Source organism: Xiphias gladius, chromosome 21, assembly GCF_016859285.1.
Source record: "Xiphias gladius isolate SHS-SW01 ecotype Sanya breed wild chromosome 21, ASM1685928v1, whole genome shotgun sequence".
Taxonomy (NCBI): domain Eukaryota; kingdom Metazoa; phylum Chordata; class Actinopteri; order Istiophoriformes; family Xiphiidae; genus Xiphias; species Xiphias gladius.
The window spans coordinates 15,056,797-15,075,097 of record NC_053420.1 but is presented as its reverse complement, the minus strand read 5'-3'; the positions used below and the strand labels follow the sequence as shown (position 1 = coordinate 15,075,097).

Sequence of the window (18,301 nt, the reverse complement as noted above, 5' to 3'; positions counted from 1 at the left end):
CAGGAAGACGCGAGTGACAGCTTGTATGACGGCAAACGTAGTCCCAGACATTGCTTTTTACACCCCTCCCTTTGCCCTGGGTTCCTCCCTTGCTCTCAGAAAAGTGCTTGATGTGTGTGAATATGATGAATGTTGACAGGATGAGGGGGGAAAACTGCTGGTCCCACTTGCTGCGTAACTCCCGGGCAAGGCTAATGTATTTTGGCAGGGATGGGTCAGGTGGCCCGATGGGACAGTGCATGGTGGCATGGTCCTGACAACAAAATGGATGTGCCAAAGACTCAAGCTTATTCATTTAAATAAGATAGCAATTGTCTTAAAGCATACTTTGCCGAATTCAGAACAGAACAGTATGTTTATTTGCTATGAAACAGTTCTGCTGACATGAATTGTGTGTATGATGACTTTGCTACTCTGCGGGACATCATTTTTTTGTTTGGCTGTCTCAGCACTAATGCTCTTAGATTTTAATCCTTAATGGATCTTTAATTCTTTATTTTAAATCTACAAAACTAGGTCTTTTCTTACCCATGGGTTTTAAGTGTGTCTTGCGTTTACAGTTAAGAAACTATACTGGTTGTTTCAGCTCATTGACTGTAGATATTGTTTCCTGCCATTTTTCAGATCATATCATGCATTTCTTGATGTTTCAAAATTCACTGTTCATGTCAGGTTTCTGTTGATTGCGGTTCACATCCAGACACAATTGATTAAAGAGTTTTCTTCTACACAAAGTTATGTTTACATTCAGCTTACTGACCGAAACACATTGTGTGTACCCTTGAGGTCGAACAAATGTGTTGAATGCATTTTCTCCCACATAAAACAATTAAAAAGCTAACTCTTAAACCTAATTGAAATCCTGTATTGTTTACATCTGTTTTCCTTTTTCTTTCAGCATTAACGTCGCCGACTGTCGGTCAGCAGAATAGCATAAAAACCGGTGGCAGGAATGTGTGTTGTGCATCCTGGTGCACACACACTATACAAACAATATGGGGATCCACTCATATAAACATTAGAAAACTCCAGAGAGAACCTTTAAATTGCAGAAACTAGAAACTTGGTAATCCATCACAATGAACATTTTATTGTCTTGTTTTTCTCATCATCTTTTTGTGCTGTGGTACCATAATTGTGAGCCGGGACTTTTAAAGCAGTTACGGTGCATTCAGACTACCACTTTTCTCACATTTTGTTATGTTGCAGCCTTTTGCTGAAATTGTTTAAATTCATTTTTTTCCCTCTTCAGTCTGCGCTCAATACCCCATAATGACACAGTGGAAACAGAATTTTAGAATTTTTTTCAAATTTATTCAAAAGGAAAAACTGTAATATCACATTGACATAAGTATTCAGACCCTTTACTCAGTAGTTGGTTGAAGCAAGGTGATTTGCAGAGTGTACTGAAGTGAATAGAAACCAAGCCTTGAGACAGCTTAGGGAGTGAAAAATAAATCTATAAATCTATGGTATGCTTAGAAAAATGCATGCAATTTATATTTAATAGATTAAAATATTCAAAGCCACATTTATATTATCTTTTTTCGTATATACTTACCATGAGTTGGGAAAATTTTGCTACCATGAAGCATTACATAATCAATAGCCATGTTATAATCTCTCTTCCCTGCTCCCTTCTTCTACCAGATTGAAAAATAAACATTGAAACAAGGCAACCCAGAGGACAAAATGTGATGTTAGTGTCAGGTCATCATTGGGTCACTCATGTTTTCAAAGCAGAAACAGCTGCTGCTAACGCTGTTCAACGTTATTCCACTCACACAGACAGACACAAAGACAAACAGCAACATACAGTAGAAGTTCCTTTTTAACGTGCAAACTTTGAATGTTCCAACAGGTGCGGGGGAGTCGGGGAAGAGCACCATTGTAAAGCAGATGAAGTAAGTTACAAAAGCAGTCTTCATCTCACTTTATTTTTAATACTTTGTCTATTCTGTTAAACCCAAAGATGGATTCTCCGAATCACTGAAACTTGGTTAGTGTGTTGGGTGAGCCATTATACACTTTACTATAAACTAGCTGAACTTGATAAATCTGGCTATAGGCTTACATAGTGGAAAATACAGATTACAACATGTTTCTTTAATAGAATCATGGTGATATCTGTTATTCTGATAACAGAATGATACATCTGTCAAGTTGTGTTTTTTGTTGTTTTGCTGTTTTTTTTTTCTATAGCTGTAGATGATTTGCTAATTTTTAAATCCTGATGTATTTTGAAAAGCCAGTGAATCAGCAGAATTGAAAGCAAGAACATAAACTACCACGCCTACACCTGATGATTCTGTACTCCCTGTTCATTTTTCCATACTTCACTGATCTTGTCTTCTTTGTTGGACTCAGACATTCAGCACCGACCACGAGACAGATTAGATCAGAAGTTTTAGCTCAGTACTTTTGCTATTGTAGCCATGACATTGTTAGATTAGGTAAATTTGACTAACTTCCATGTGGTTTCTATGGGAACGTCATGGCCTCTCCTGTGAGAGGAGAGAGTTTCTGATTTCAGAGGATGTTGTAATGCCCGTGTACCAATCGGAACACGCACACACACGCACACACCCTTGTCTTACATTAGTTGTGTGGACGCTCATTGACATAATGCGTTCCATAGCCCCTTCCCTAACCTCAACCATAACTACTAAATGCCTAACCCTAACCCTAAACTAAACCTGATTCTAGCCTGATCCCTAAAACCAAGTCTTAACCCCTCAAACAGCCCTTTAAAGTTTTGAGGACCGACCAAAATGTCCTCACTATCCCAAAATGTCCTCACTCCATAAAGTCTATAACTCAAATGGGTCCTCACAAAGATAGAAGGACAGTTACACACAGACACACACACACTCACACATGCACACACACAGAGGACCCTAAATGGCTTAATTATTCACATTCCTCTGGGCTAGCCAGGCATTGAATCCATTTTTTATGAGCTCGGAGCAGGAACAGTCTGTCGCTTTTAGAAGCCAGGTTATTAACACATACAGGCATACAGATAAATCAGCCTGCAAGACAGAAACACAGCACTGGCCTATTATTACGTCACACACAGCGAAGCATCCTGTGTAAAAAGGACGTTATAGCAGAGAATGTTAGGAAAAGTTAACTGTATTCTTAAAACATCTTAAAAAATTACGCAGCTGTGTTTTTGCTAAATTACTACTATTTTTTATCATTTGCATCAACAGACTGTTAAAGGCAGAAAGGAGTTTTACTAAACAATTAATGTGGCATTGTCTCAGTTTGCTCCCCTCTACAGCCTCATGAAGTCTGGATGATTGCATCTCATGATAGGATGCACACTTGTACATGCACAGAGACTTAGTTCCCTCACTCTCAGGTCCAGAGTGATAATGTTGCAAGAGACTCAGGATACTGCATCAAATGGATGCTGCAGAGCTGAGGCAGTTCCAGTGTGTGTTAACCCCACTGCATCATCCTACACAGCATGCTGGCACGATTAATGTGATGCAGAGGATACAGAACGATATGCTTCTTAGTAGACAATTTAGGGATTGCACACAGACAAAAAAGTTGCCTTTCAGCTTCGACAACTGAATGTGTTACTCATAAACATACCAGGTAAGTTAGTACTGTTCGTATATTACTTAATTTACAACAGTATAACGTTATTTTTTGTTCAGTTTAATGATTGATGTATTGATGAATATCACTAGCTGGTGAAAATTGTGAAGCATTTAGCCCTCAAGTGGCCAACACATTTGTTAATGCAAGTTTAATGTATACACTTAAATGAATAATAATACATTTTGCATGTTTGTTGATATTATCAGGATCATCCATGAAGATGGCTACTCGGAAGATGAGTGTAAGCAGTACCGAGCAGTGGTTTACAGTAATACCATCCAGTCTATTATGGCCATAGTTAAAGCAATGGCCAGTCTCAAGATAGACTACAGCAACCCTGCCAAAGTGGTAAGATGCACACACACACACACACACACACACTCACAAAACACATAAGAACACTATGTATGTGTTATAGCATGACATTTCTGTATGTATCATTACATCAATGCGTGTTATTTTCATCCTCTGACCCTCCATCAGATGGCATAAGCATGGATTGACCACAAGCAAGAAAGACTTATTTCATGCTTAAAACCAGTTACTCCCTTTACCAGACAAACTGTAGTGAAAGGAGCCTCGGCTTATGTGCAAGATACAAACTCTTAACATGCACGATGGCATACATACTTGCAAATGTCATACTCCTGCAAATATGAAAAGAAAATCATTGAAAATGAGTGGTTTTATAAGAGTGAGAGCAGAAAGCTGACCAGCCTAAAAGCCGCCATCGTTGTGTGAAAGTGCAGAATTCAGCTGGCGGTACTAACCGTGGACAGATCAGAATCTCCCTCAGGCCACAACAAAACAAAGCCTGTTTTCTCAACAGCATCTTGCTGTTGTGTATCTGGGGTAGTCTGTAAGACTGCACAGAGTAGTTTACCTTTGTTTCTCCAAAACTCAGTGTTCCTTTCACTTTTCCTTCTGTTTCAAAATAATAGGAAAGAAAAAACTCAGTTGTGTGCACTGCCCATTATTTCTTATCACAAACATTTTATTCCTTCACCTATACACATTGTAGTACAACCCAGTGAACAAAGATTATTTCAAGGTTGTGATGCCTCTGGGACACAAGGTCTGTTTCTCATATCATGCTTCCTCTCAGCAATTCATGTTCAGTCAGTAACACTGGTGAGTTGAGCTAGTGTTTTAAACAAATATGGAATCATGTGATTGCAACATTCACCTGTTCACAGAAGCCTTTTTATCAGTGCTAAAAATGTGGTTGGTAGTAGAAAGGGGAACATATTGTAACGCTTCTCTGATCCATCTTTGTAACCTGCAGGGAAACAGTCCTTGTCTTATAGACTTCACCTCCCCCATCTTTGATCTGCTCTCCCCTCAAAGTTGTAATAGACAGAGAAGAGGCTGAAAGTGTGCCTAATCCCAACAGCAGCAGCAGCAGCAGCAGCAGCAGCAGCAAAAACAGGCAGGCAACCAAGGGCTGTTTTAGGGACCGGATTTATTCAAAACTGCTGGCAGGATACATTTTAACAGCACATTTATTTGGCCAGTGGCTTTCTGCTGGATCAGGAATGACAAATGAATTCCTTGTTTTGAAGGTTGCCACCTATGAAAGGAGGACCTTACAGGTGGCCCTGAATTGTCTGGTTTATGTTTCTTAACAACTGTGATTTATCATTTTATGTCTACTTCACATGTTTGTTCCTTCTTTTTGTCTAGACTATTAATAAACCCCCCAACTTCAAGGGATTATTCACTAAATCCCTCCCCTGACCAATGATTGTCCAATCATAGCTTAGCAACTGTAACTTGGCACAGCAGGCATGTCAAGCTTTGGATTTCTCCACGTTATAGCTGTGTTCAGTGCGACTCTGCATTTAAAAGAGTATGGAGGGTGGTGTCTTTTCTTGAGCCTTTTCCAAATCCAAAATTACAAGATTAAAAGTATAAGGAATGGTTAAACTTTTTTTTTAATTTGCTCCACCAAGCATTATTTCCAAGGCAAAGGAGCATATCATCAGCTAATTACATTAGTTTGTGGTGTTACAGTCTATGTAAAAAAACGAAAAACAAAAATCTCATTTACAACTAGCACATCTGCTGTCTGACAGCATTACCCCACATAACTTTATGACTAAGTGTATATACACTGTAAACACCCAAACAGGGTTATGTTAGAAAGAAACAACAATTTGATCGTACAGTTTTCCTTATCAAAGAATGTATCAGGTATGTAGCCATTAAATACATATTTAAGACCCTTTTACAGGGTTTTTTTTATACAACGAGTGAGCTGGAAAGATTAAGAAGTCAGCCAGAGACAGCATTTTCAGCCACCTCAAGGAGCTAATGGTAGCTTCATTAGTTAGGCTACATCTGATAAAATCTGTCAGCACAAGGTGTGATTTCAGCCGGCAAAACTGACAGCTCCTGGCTAGAAAAGAGAAGCCTGCTTTTGCCTTCAAGGACCCACTGCTTCAAAAGTTACCAAGGATTTCGGGCGGTAAATCTGCCGCTGTTAAACTGCATATGTGCCGTACAAGAATGGAAATCTTGACAGGCGCAGCAACAGTTACTGATGGCTTAACAAACTGCAGTAAAAGCAATGCATCAGTAAAAAAACATTTTTTCAGCTTTTTCTATATGAGGATTTGCAGCCTGTCTCTGTTTAATATAATCATAAATCTGGGATTTTGGACAGTTTGTCAGATTCTGACTTTGGGCTGAACTTCGGACGAGCTTTTGAGATTATTTTGACATTTTACAAATTAAATTCTTAGTCAGTTAATTACAACAGTTTGTTTAAAAAATAATAAATCATTAGCAGCTCTAGCAGCCCAAATTAACACACGCGCACAAAGCTCATCAGAGTATTCATTAAACTCTCACACAGAAGCAGAAACAGGCCCACCGTGCACACACAAACGCATGATGACATGCACCACCATCAACAACAAGAACAAGTCACAGCTTCAGGCACAGATCGGGTCTGCTGCCCCCAGTGAACACTTATCAGCCTATGAACAAGCTGTCACTGAGGTCTAACAGTGTGTGAACTCATTCCTGTGGAGGAGTGTGTGTCAGTGTGATTTTACAGTCAAGCCATCCTGTTTATACTGTAACTGAAGCTATAATAGAAGGATTGAGGACTCTGCTGTGGTCATTAGAGCAGGATAGATAGATGGTTTTTTTTTTTTTTCTCACTGTCAAATGGCTGTGTGTACGTGACAATACTCTCACAGATCCCACACATGGCAACTAGTGTGCTAGCCTGCCCATACTTGCACACGGCAGCCCTTTAGAAACGCATGTGTGCCTGCACACATGCACAAACAAAAAAACGTTCATGAAACCAAAACGTGCACAGTTGCACATTATCCAGGCTACTTGCTGTTTAGTTTGGTTGAGGGAGCAGGCTGAGTTCCAGCAAATGTATCACATTTCCAGAGATTTACTGCAGTATAAATCACTTATAATGCAACAGCTGATCTCGAAAAAAAGCATCTGGTTCATTATTGGTGTGTGAACTCAGTAGTCATAGTCCCTGAAACAAAATACTGCTAGAATAAGACACATTATTAAACAACAATAAAAGAATTTGTCTATTTCAAATATTGGAATGCAGACTAAAGAATATTAATTGGTAATCAATATCACCAAGAACAAGGTAAATAAACATCCATCCATTAAAATTATGCGTACATGACTACCCACAAAAGTAGCGTAGATGTAGTGGCTGCATGTCAGGGAAGCATGTTGAGACAAAAATGTCAAATCTCAAATCTGACAAACACACACGGTAAGATAGTGTTTCCAGACCAAACTGTGAAATATATTTGTCATTGTGAATCATTTCTTTGTTTTAATGATGACTACACTCGTTCAGAATCCTTGTAGACAGAGAAACAGCCCCTCCTGCAGCCAGATACTGCAGAAACACTGTTACACTGCACAAGGGAAGACTAGGGATTAATTACTACTTTTTGTATTTTTATCACTGTGAAAAAAGATCCTAGAATATGGCTGACTTTCTGCCACAGTCTGTTATAGCAAAATGGTACGAGTCACACCAACGTCTCACCTATCTTACAAGTGCTCAGCCCAGATTGGCGGACTTTTGGCTTATCATAGGTTTCACTGACATCATCATCATTATTATTGCTACTATCATAAACCCTTGCTTCCTTGGCAGTATTTCTGAGACACATCAACCATGACTAAATATTATTTACTTTTCATTATGTATCCAAAAACTGAACTAATGGCTGAGAAGGCTTCATTGTCTCTTGATTATTCTTGGGGGGCTGTATTTGCTGTGTTATTTTTCACTCAGTATAACAGATGATGCACAAGCCAGCTAATGTTTGCTCTACTGTAAATTTGAAAAATTATTCATTTTTTTCTATGAATTCTGTTTTATATTTCTATTGTTTGAGGTTTTTTACAGTTAACAGTTTGCGTGTACTGTATGTTTTGGCAGTGATGCTCTCATAGCAAAAACCCAGTCATGAGTCTTTATCACCCCCTGCAGGACGATGCCCAGCAGCTCTTTGCCCTGTCTGCAGCCGCTGAAGAGCAGGGTGTACTTCCCGATGACCTGGCCAATGTGATCAGGCGACTGTGGGGTGACAGCGGCATACAGAGTTGCTTTGCAAGGTCGCGAGAATACCAACTGAACGACTCTGCAGCATAGTGAGTGTGAATTTGTCTGTGTGTTTTGTTCTGTGATCCCCCTTAGGAATCTAATATACATTTACTATCACTTCAACAAAGTGATACCTTCCATCTGTTTGCAAGCTTGATGAAATCTATGATATTCAATATTCTGCTCACTTTTGTAATATTCAGGCTGCCTTTATCAACGCTGACTCTACATATCCTCCTCTACTTCAATCAATCAATTGAAATGCGTTTCCTGCATATACTCTGTGTTAACCCAGTATAAATGTGAATGTGGCCAAGTGGGAAACCTCATAGCCACTCGATAAATGTACTCTTTTTCCCATCCTGCATACCTGCTTGTAATCCATACTTGAAAATAATTTAGCATAAACTGAAGCTGAAACACTATAATGTTCTTCTATAATGTTCTTTTAATAAGAATATTAAAATAATATAAAACAGCATGAGAGAGTGACAGTCAAGAGATTTTTGGGTGTTTGTTTGCATTTGCTTGATGGCTGTGCAAATTACTTTTATGTTGGTGTCATATTAAAGCCTGTTTAATACTCCTACCATTACGGGATGCTGTTGGTGTTGTGATGGATCTAATGGTGTACTCTTGTCAGCCTCTTTCATATGCGCTGCATTGAGAAACCTGCCTTTGACTTCTCTAGGGGGCTATAGAGACTGGAAAGATAGTCCAATAACTTTCATTTAGTGATGATTCGCCCTCTCTGGATTTGATTATTTAGTATTATAACCTGATAAGCAGAGCACGGTTTGTCTTGAGGGATGAAAAAATGAGACTCAGAAAATTGTGTTTACTTCAAGTAAACTTCATCCAAGTAAACTATGTGAAGTGATACCCATGATAATAAAACCCCAGAGTGACCCCTTTGTTTTTTTGTTTGTTTTTTTTTTTGTTTTTTTTGAAGAAGTTGAATAATTTTATAGCAGTGCTATACAAAAATCAGAAATGTTGCTGTGTAGGATATTTTCATAATAACTCTGACATCCCATTTGGAAATACATTGTTTTGTAATCGCTGCTATGATGAGATGAAAAAATCTTTGTTTAATAATTGATTATGTTTTTATTCACTTCAATAAGTCTGCCATGTTTTGTCGGCTCATTAATTATTACTTTTCTGTGGATGTGACATGCATGAATGTCACATTCACTGAAATGCTGGGTATACTGTATATCTCTCTGTCTGTGAAGCATAGATTGGCTGGACCACTGAAACTCCCAGCTGGCCTTGGATGATGATGCAGTGCTGTGTCAAGCATGGTGAAGATGCTTCCACGCTCCCCTACTGACCAACAGTCTGTCAGAAAACAGAGAAAAGACAAAACGGGATAGACAAAACGTGGGAAAGGGGAGTTGTGAATGAAGAACTACAAATGAAAATGAAAGAAATGAATTTTTCCAGTCTTTTTGCTTTTTGTGAATTGTAACGTGCATCTCTGTTTGAGATGACCCTGTGTTACGTTCTCTTTAGCATTTTTGCATACTCTCAACACTGCTCTTACAAGTAACAAAGGCTGCCTAGAATCTTGCATTTAAGAGGAAAATTATCTTTACAAATTGATTTCACAGCCCTGTTGACCACCTCGGAATATTATATTTAAATAGATTAGAGAGTAAACAACAAATAATAATGTTTTTCACCAAAACCATATATCAAGTTCACTAAAGAGCAAATCAGTAAAGAATATGCATGTTGCCATAGAAATCCTCCCTCCAAGGATAGTGCATAGTACCAGTGGGTCTAGTGGTAATCCCTTATGGGTCTCGCATAGACATTTCAGTCAGCAATTTCACATGGGGATCTACCATCTGAATACAGAGTAAGTGCAGAGATGATATTTCACATCCACGCTCTGACCTCATCTCACTTCCCACAAACATACACCAAGCTGAGACTGGAGTGACTATGAAAAATGTGTCCCCCCTCAAAAATTGCATTAGATACAGAGCCTTGCACCAGGAATTATTTGCCTTAGGAGACCCTACTAGAGGCTGAAGTGCCAGACAACACAGCTCCCAGGATCACTGAGACCAACAAACCCCTCCACCACGATTCTCTGGAGATTGTCAAAGGAGTTGGCAATTCTAGGAGGACCAGTGCATATATAATCGGAGTGAGAGTTGTGTCTGTATTCTTGCCAGGAAGACAAACACACTTTTGGTGGGTGTTAGCCTTCGCCAGGGTTGTCCCTTGTGACCAATTTTGTTTGTGATTTCAATGGACAGGATTTCAAGATGCAGCCAGGGGGAGGAGACTGTCAAGTTGAGGGCCTCAGAATTCCGTATCTGCTATTTGGAGATGACGTGGTTCTTTTGGCTTCATTAGACCTTGACCTTCAGCATGCATTGGGGCAGTTGCAGTTGAGTGTGAAGTGGCTGGGATGAGGGGCAGCACCTCCAAGTCTGAGACCATGGTTCTCTGCAAGAAGACGGTGGATTGCTCCCTACTGGTTGGGACGGAGTGTCTGCCCCAAGTGAGGGAGCTTAAATATCTCGGGGTACTGTTCACAAGTGAGGGCAGGATGGAAAGGGAGCATGACAGATGGATCAGTGTGGCATCAGTAGTAAAGTGGGCATCGTATCAGACTGTTGTGGTGTAGAGGGAGCTGAGAGTTACCGATCAATCTGCGGTTCTGACCCTTACCTATCGTCATGAGCTTTGGATAATGACCGCAGATACAGGCGGCATTAATGAGCGCGGATACAAGCGTCTGAAATGAGTTTCCTCCGCGGGGGGACTGGGCTGAGGTTTAGAAATGGAGTAAGGAGCTCTCACATCCGTGGTGAGATCGGAGTAAAGCCGCTGTTCCTTTGCGTCGAAAGGAGCCAGTTGAGATGGTTCGGGCATCTAATTAGGATGCCTCCTGGGTGCCTTCCTTTTGAGGTCTTCCAGGCACGTCCAACTGGTAGGAGACCCAAGGGTAGACCCAGAACACAATGGAGTGATTATATATTTAATCTGACCTGGGAACACCTCAGCATCCCCCAGGAGGAGCTGGAAAATGTTGTTGGGGAGAGGGACGTCAGGGCTGCCTTGCTTAACCTGCTATCACCACGACCCAAGTTCGAATAAGCAACAGAAAATGCATAGATGGATGGATTGAAAATGTATGGCTTCTATCAAGCAGAAAAATTCATTTTTTAAGAAATGTTGTTGTGCTTTGGGAGGCAGAAGATACGCAGCAGTACATACATGTATAAACTAAATATTAGAAATATGTGTGGATGACTACCTACAGTAGCTTGCATGCGTGTCAATAGCCACAGTTTTCAGTGAGGAGACTAGTACAGGCAAACAATAATGTGAATGGGCTGCATGTAAGACAACAATCATGTTTACATTACCAGAGCCAGTATACAATGTCACTCTCCACTTGAGGCCTGAGTCTGCAGTGAGCCTCTTTAGTATGAAAGCCTTACAACAACAGCAACAACCAAGGGGAAATATTCTGCAAAACCAATTCAGTGCATACTCATGATACTTTAAGATGAGTATTTCACCACTGTGTAAATCAACAGCGTGAAAGCATGGTGGTGATGATATGTCAATTTTGTGTTCATAACTTGTTTCCAATGCACCCAAGTGGCCAAAAAATCAGTTATTGCAGGTTTGTTCCTGTTAACCAGCCCTAAACTGTCTAGAGGAACTCAGCTTATAGCTCAGGAACAATCGAATGGCCTGTGTTTGTGATTGCTGCCACTGTGTTCATGTGCACGTCCATGTTGATGAAACCCGATTTCTTGTAACCACAGTTCAGAGCTGCGGTTCCGGGAGGCTAACAACCAATGTATTGGAGTTTAACCTGTGTAATGTATTTGGTTATAACTTAATTATTAGAAGACCATACTGAGCACAATTCCTTAAAAGGCACTTAAACAGTTTAATGAAATGCTACCATGGAAGTGTAGCAGTCTGTCATTTAATGCAGCAGAATATGACTGCTTCCACGGGAAGTTCACAAAATTGCCAGAGTTCATTACAGTTCAAAGTAGTTCAGTAAAATGCAGACTGATTTGGATGTTAATGCACCACAAGGGCATCAGTGTTTATGTGTTGTGTTGGACTGTTTGTGTTTACCTGTCTCTCTTTTAGTTTGCAATTCATGTTGCACTCTCTCTCTCTCTCTCTCTCTCTCTCTCTCTCTCTCTCTCTCTCTCTCTCTCTCTCAGTTACCTGAATGACTTGGAGAGGATAGCTAAAGCAGATTATATCCCCACCCAGCAGGATGTCCTGCGAACTAGGGTCAAGACCACTGGCATTGTGGAGACTCACTTCACTTTCAAGGAACTGCACTTCAAGTAAGGTCAACTAGCACTGATTTGGTATCAAAGTTAATAGACTTCAGGTATTTTGGAAAAAATAAATAAATAAAATAAAGGAAAAAAAGACTGCCATCTCTAACCTCACCCTGCCTCCTCTTATCACAACATGCTCTTCAGCCATTTGCATCCAGTGTGAGAGTCCAGGGAACTCTCTTAATAACGTACAGGGGGGAATAAAATGCTAAGTATCACGATTACACTCGATAAATAAATTACACCTGCCAACTGCGCTCTCGCTCAATAAAACCGCAGCTTTATTTAGTGCTAACATTTGAGTATGTCCTCCATTGCACAGCACTGTAGAGCTTACATAAAATATGCTCTGGCCCAGCCTAAGCACTCGTTTGGGATAGTAATGGATATATAGATATATCTCTTAATAGAAGTAAGTGTTATAACGTTTGATATCAGGACCTATATTAAAGCAGATCCAATTCCTGTAGAAAGTATGGGTGAATATATAAAATATCTTATATAAATGTGCAAAAAGTTAGGATACGAAGAGGATGCGTCTGAAATTATAAGAAGCGATATAGAAAGATTATTTTAACACATCTCAGTTGTTTGGTTTGTCTTTTTGTTTTTATTTTTCGAGCAGTGTATAAAATGCCCAACCCTTTGTAAAGTAGCTAAACAGATCTGGCTAATAAAAAAGGCACCGCCAGCCACATGGCTCTGGTGTGACCTGTTTCCCGATAAACTCTCTGATATTTACCTTCTGTTGCAGCCTCAGTATTTGGTCTGAATAATACATGGAGGCAATCAATAAGTAGAAAGTCACATTTTTATAATTCAGTCCTGCTTGCCATAATAAGTACAAAAAGAAAATACTTATAGATACAGAGAAATGCCATCTTTTGACAGTGGTTTCATTTAGATTCCTCTAGATAGTGCTTCCTGGACATCTGCTAACCTAAACAGATTGTGGGTTCACCGAAACCTTATATTTGTCATCTGTATCATCAAAGCATGGCAGCTGTCCTGGACGTGCTAGACTCGTATCACTTGAGCTGTCTTTAGGGTTTTACTCACACCTCTAACAGCTTCAGTGACAGTGCTCAGCTTCTACAGTAGCCAGTGCTTTGCTCTGAATATAGAGGCCTGCCTCTTGTAGCCTAGATTGAACCTGCAATATTTTGTCAGATATCTGACGGACACCCCTCCACCTCCTCACCACTTTTGTTGTCAAAGCAGCCTCGTGAAAGTTAATGTACATCCAGGGATAGATTGTCACTCTAAGTTCCTCCTTCCTCCCTTCTGCACTGTCCTTCTACCTGAAATGTCCTCTTCAATGACCTGTTCTCTTTCACATTCACCTTACTGTCTTTCATTGTGACCTCCTTCCCCTACCAGTGCGCACACCCATACCCACACACACACACACACACACACACACACACACACAATATGTCTCCTTTGCTTCATCTCCCTTGCAGAATGTTTGATGTGGGAGGCCAACGCTCAGAGAGAAAGAAGTGGATTCACTGTTTTGAAGGAGTCACAGCCATTATCTTTTGTGTTGCACTGAGTGCTTATGACCTGGTGCTGGCTGAGGATGAGGAGATGGTAAGGAAAAATTCATCTTCTAATGTGTGCGTCTTCATCTGCACGGATGAACTTTACAATTTACATAAATTTACCCTTTGCTCATTTTCAGTATGAGGTAGTTTAGATTTCACGGTATTAGAGGACATTTAACATTGCCCATCGCTCCTTATTATGGCTTAATAATAGTGAGCTCCAGGTGGTAAAATTGGCTCATTGGACTTTAACGGTACATTTACAGTCAAACCAATGGAGTGCAATTATGTAATAAAAGTCATAATAGCTAATTTTTCAATTGACTTGAACCATTTGGCCCTAATTTCTTGAACTGCTTATGAATATAACACGAGTACTCAGGAGAGACGTGGCCAAACAACACTCTGTAGTGGAGGCCATAAGGTATGACTGATTTTGCTTCTCTTTAGAATCGAATGCATGAGAGCATGAAGCTGTTTGACTCTATCTGCAACAACAAGTGGTTCACTGAGACCTCCATCATCCTCTTCCTCAACAAGAAGGATCTCTTTGAGGAGAAGATTACTCACAGCCCCCTTAACATCTGCTTCCCAGAGTACACAGGTATGGAGTGGAATATCGGGGCTCATGCTGTACCTGAGAGCAGTGCATCAGTAGTTAAACATCTGCAGTAAAACCACAGACAGGCTGCTGTGGTTGCAGTCAGCATTGTAATGACTAGCAGAAACATCACAACATAAGAAAATGTAATCTGTTATCTTTAAAAACAAATTACCTCCTCATCTCTCCAAACTGTTGCTTAACAGGAGCCAACAAGTTTGACGAAGCAGCCAGTTACATTCAGACCAAGTTCGAGGACCTGAACAAGAAAAAGGACACCAAGGAGATCTACACCCACTTCACCTGTGCCACTGACACCAAGAACGTGCAATTTGTCTTTGACGCCATCACTGACGTCATTATTAAGAACAACCTGAAAGACTGTGGTCTTTTCTAAAGGTAGGATAGAGGGATGACAGGGTGGGTGAGAATGTTACTGTGAAGCCTAATCTCATACCCAATGATGGTATAACTCAGCAGTTCATTAGTAAATGTTGATAGATTATAGTCTATATACTCAGCATTCAGTCTAGAGCCAAAACAATTAATCAGTTAGTTGACTGACAGAAAATTGACTGGCACCAATTTAATAACTGCTTTATTGTTCAAGTCATTTAAAAAAAATGCCAAAAATCCTTCTGTTCCACCTTTTCCAATGTGAATATTTGCTGGTTTTTATTGTATCATACAATGGTTAACTAAAACTCTTTGGGCTTTAAACTGTTCATCAGGGAAAAAAGCCATTTGAGCTTGGGAAATTTAGCTCTGGGAAATGCTAAGGGACCCTTTTACTATTTTCTGACATTTTAAAGACTAAATCAATAATCAATTAATCAAGAGAATAATTTTAGGATTATCGATAATGTAACAGTTGCAGCCTTTATTTAATCTTAGATGACTGGCATCCTAAAAGTGAGAAAATCAGAGGTTCTAGCAGCTTTATTTTGGATGGTTGGTTAATTTAATTACATGCCACAAATTCTGGCAGGTTTATTTATGACTGGTAAACAGACAAAAATTGAAAAAATGATGTAAACTCATTCAAGTGTGTGTTGTTATAATTGCTGAGGAACAGATTGAGGATAAATAAGTAAACAAATTAAAGTTCTTGTACATTAAAACAGTGAAACAACAGCTCTTTTGTCTACATTCACATTGTATTTCTATAAAGCTGCTGTGTTTGCCATCTTTCTTTTCACGCAGGACGATGCCCGATGCACACAGACTGCATGAGAGACTGCAACAGCCATTGATTGATTACTGCTTTTCATAATGAAAACCATAAAAGACTCGATTCCTGGGAAGGGGGGCTGAAAGAACTTCAACAATCACTGATTTGCAACCATCACATTCTCTGTCCAATGCCTCATTATTATTTTTATATATATATCTTACCGCTCTTGATCAGGAGTTCTCATACTATTCATACTTAGAACTGAGTAAATACTGAGTACATACAGTAGATATTTGACCAAGAACCCCCTAATTGGAAAAGAACCACAAACAGTCAAGGCACTCATGTGAGAATTGCTGTTTTTTCATTAGATTTACAACATAAATTATATGAGCTGACTGACTTAAGTGGAAAATAACTGTTGGAAGTAAAACTTATAATAATAACCTTATCTCATCATGCCACATGGCACATGAAAATACAGTTAAATTAAAGTATTTTTCTTCCTCAATAAGCCTTTACGGGCCAGTTTGAGAACCACTGCATTAAATGGTAGTTATCTAATTTCAGCCTATTTTTTGTATTTAGATTTCTGCTTGATTTGAGGGTTTTTTTTAGGTTTTCATTCTATTTTCCCTTTTGCTTTTGAAGTTTAATAAGAGGTTACAGTACAAAAACAGATTTTTTATAAAAACCACATTAACTTATGTTTACTAACCTTGGCATTTTATGAACCTTTTGACTGCACAGAGCTTATTTTTAGAAGAAAACAAACAAGCATGGAGATTGGAAATCGATGAAGGGAAAATGTTTTTTGTACAATGTTTACACAGAATCAATATTCACAGTTGTACTAAAGTGCATTGTTCTGCATGACTGTCCGTAGATTAGCCTGTACTCCCACAAACTGAATAACATTCCTTAAGTAACTTCTTTAAAGAAGCAAAACAGAAATGGTTATGTGTCACTTTTAGGATATCTGCAAGATTTTTAAGTGGTTATGTCTGTTCCTAACATGGTTTGTTCTGTACTATTCATTTCATTCCAAGTCTTTTTCCATATGTTTGTGCCTTGATATCTGTTTACACTTGTTCTTTAGAGACATGCTATCTTCATAGTGTGAATTAGGGCTATTTCTACTCCACTTCCGTTCACATAACCCATGATTAAGATGCACCACAACCAATGGATGATAGTCGTTCATTAATATTAAGGTAGAAGTCATTCACTTGTAAAATGTAAATAAAGGTTTGGTCACATGATCTTTTATTCTGCAGTGTGATGTGTCAAAAGAAAATGCATACATAGCATTTTATTTTGTTTCTTCACATTTGGACCAAAGCAGTACTAAAGATTAAACTAAAAAGAATACAGAAAGAGAACTACAGAATAGAAATAGAAACGCACTGGCACTGAATAAGTGTATGACAGTGTACCAGTAGTGGTTTTGAATTCCTCACAGCTAACAAAGAAAACCCACATGGTACTTCTTTACTCGAATATTTCCATTTTCTGCTACTTTATACTTTTATACTCTAGAGCTTTTATTTGACAGATATGGTTTAAAGTTAATATTAGATTAAGATTTTGCATTTAAAAAAAGCAAAACAGAAATGGTTATGTGTCACTTTTAGGATATCTGCAAGATTTTTAAGTGGTTATGTCTGTTCCTAACATGGTTTGTTCTGTACTATTCATTTCATTCCAAGTCTTTTTCCATATGTTTGTGCCTTGATATCTGTTTACACTTGTTCTTTAGAGACATGCTATCTTCATAGTGTGAATTAGGGCTATTTCTACTCCACTTCCGTTCACATAACCCATGATTAAGATGCACCACAACCAATGGATGATAGTCGTTCATTAATATTAAGGTAGAAGTCATTCACTTGTAAAATGTAAATAAAGGTTTGGTCACATGATCTTTTATTCTGCAGTGTGATGTGTCAAAAGAAAATGCATACATAGCATTTTATTTTGTTTCTTCACATTTGGACCAAAGCAGTACTAAAGATTAAACTAAAAAGAATACAGAAAGAGAACTACAGAATAGAAATAGAAACGCACTGGCACTGAATAAGTGTATGACAGTGTACCAGTAGTGGTTTTGAATTCCTCACAGCTAACAAAGAAAACCCACATGGTACTTCTTTACTCGAATATTTCCATTTTCTGCTACTTTATACTTTTATACTCTAGAGCTTTTATTTGACAGATATGGTTTAAAGTTAATATTAGATTAAGATTTTGCATTTAAAAAAAAAACAAAACATGATGAGTGTATAAAAATACAATACACGTGGCGATCCGTTCTCAACCTTTTTGGCTTGTGATCTATTATTAGGTGTCTACACAATGTCTACTTGGGACTTTTTGTCATGTCTCAGATGTCCATTAGTTGTTAGCAGCTCC

At 38.9% G+C, this 18,301-nt stretch overlaps 1 protein-coding gene across 3 annotated transcripts in view; it reads left to right on the top strand.

Annotated features, from left to right (window-relative positions):
* LOC120807263 (guanine nucleotide-binding protein G(i) subunit alpha-2) overlaps window positions 1–17,163 on the top strand; it is a 44,100-nt gene extending 26,937 nt beyond the window's left edge. For 2 of the 3 annotated variants that reach the window (XM_040159045.1, XM_040159046.1), the window contains 8 exons: window positions 1,862–1,904; window positions 3,822–3,963; window positions 8,111–8,271; window positions 12,442–12,570; window positions 14,031–14,160; window positions 14,565–14,718; window positions 14,922–15,114; window positions 15,919–17,163. In XM_040159045.1, coding sequence (XP_040014979.1) covers window positions 1,862–1,904; window positions 3,822–3,963; window positions 8,111–8,271; window positions 12,442–12,570; window positions 14,031–14,160; window positions 14,565–14,718; window positions 14,922–15,112 — 950 coding nt within the window. In that variant the 3' untranslated portion in view covers window positions 15,113–15,114; window positions 15,919–17,163. Of the gene's footprint in view, window positions 1–1,861; window positions 1,905–3,497; window positions 3,610–3,821; window positions 3,964–8,110; window positions 8,272–12,441; window positions 12,571–14,030; window positions 14,161–14,564; window positions 14,719–14,921; window positions 15,115–15,918 lie in introns of those variants that run through there. The other variant, XM_040159047.1, reaches the window with a different exon arrangement.
* Window positions 17,164–18,301: the final 1,138 nt, after the last annotated feature.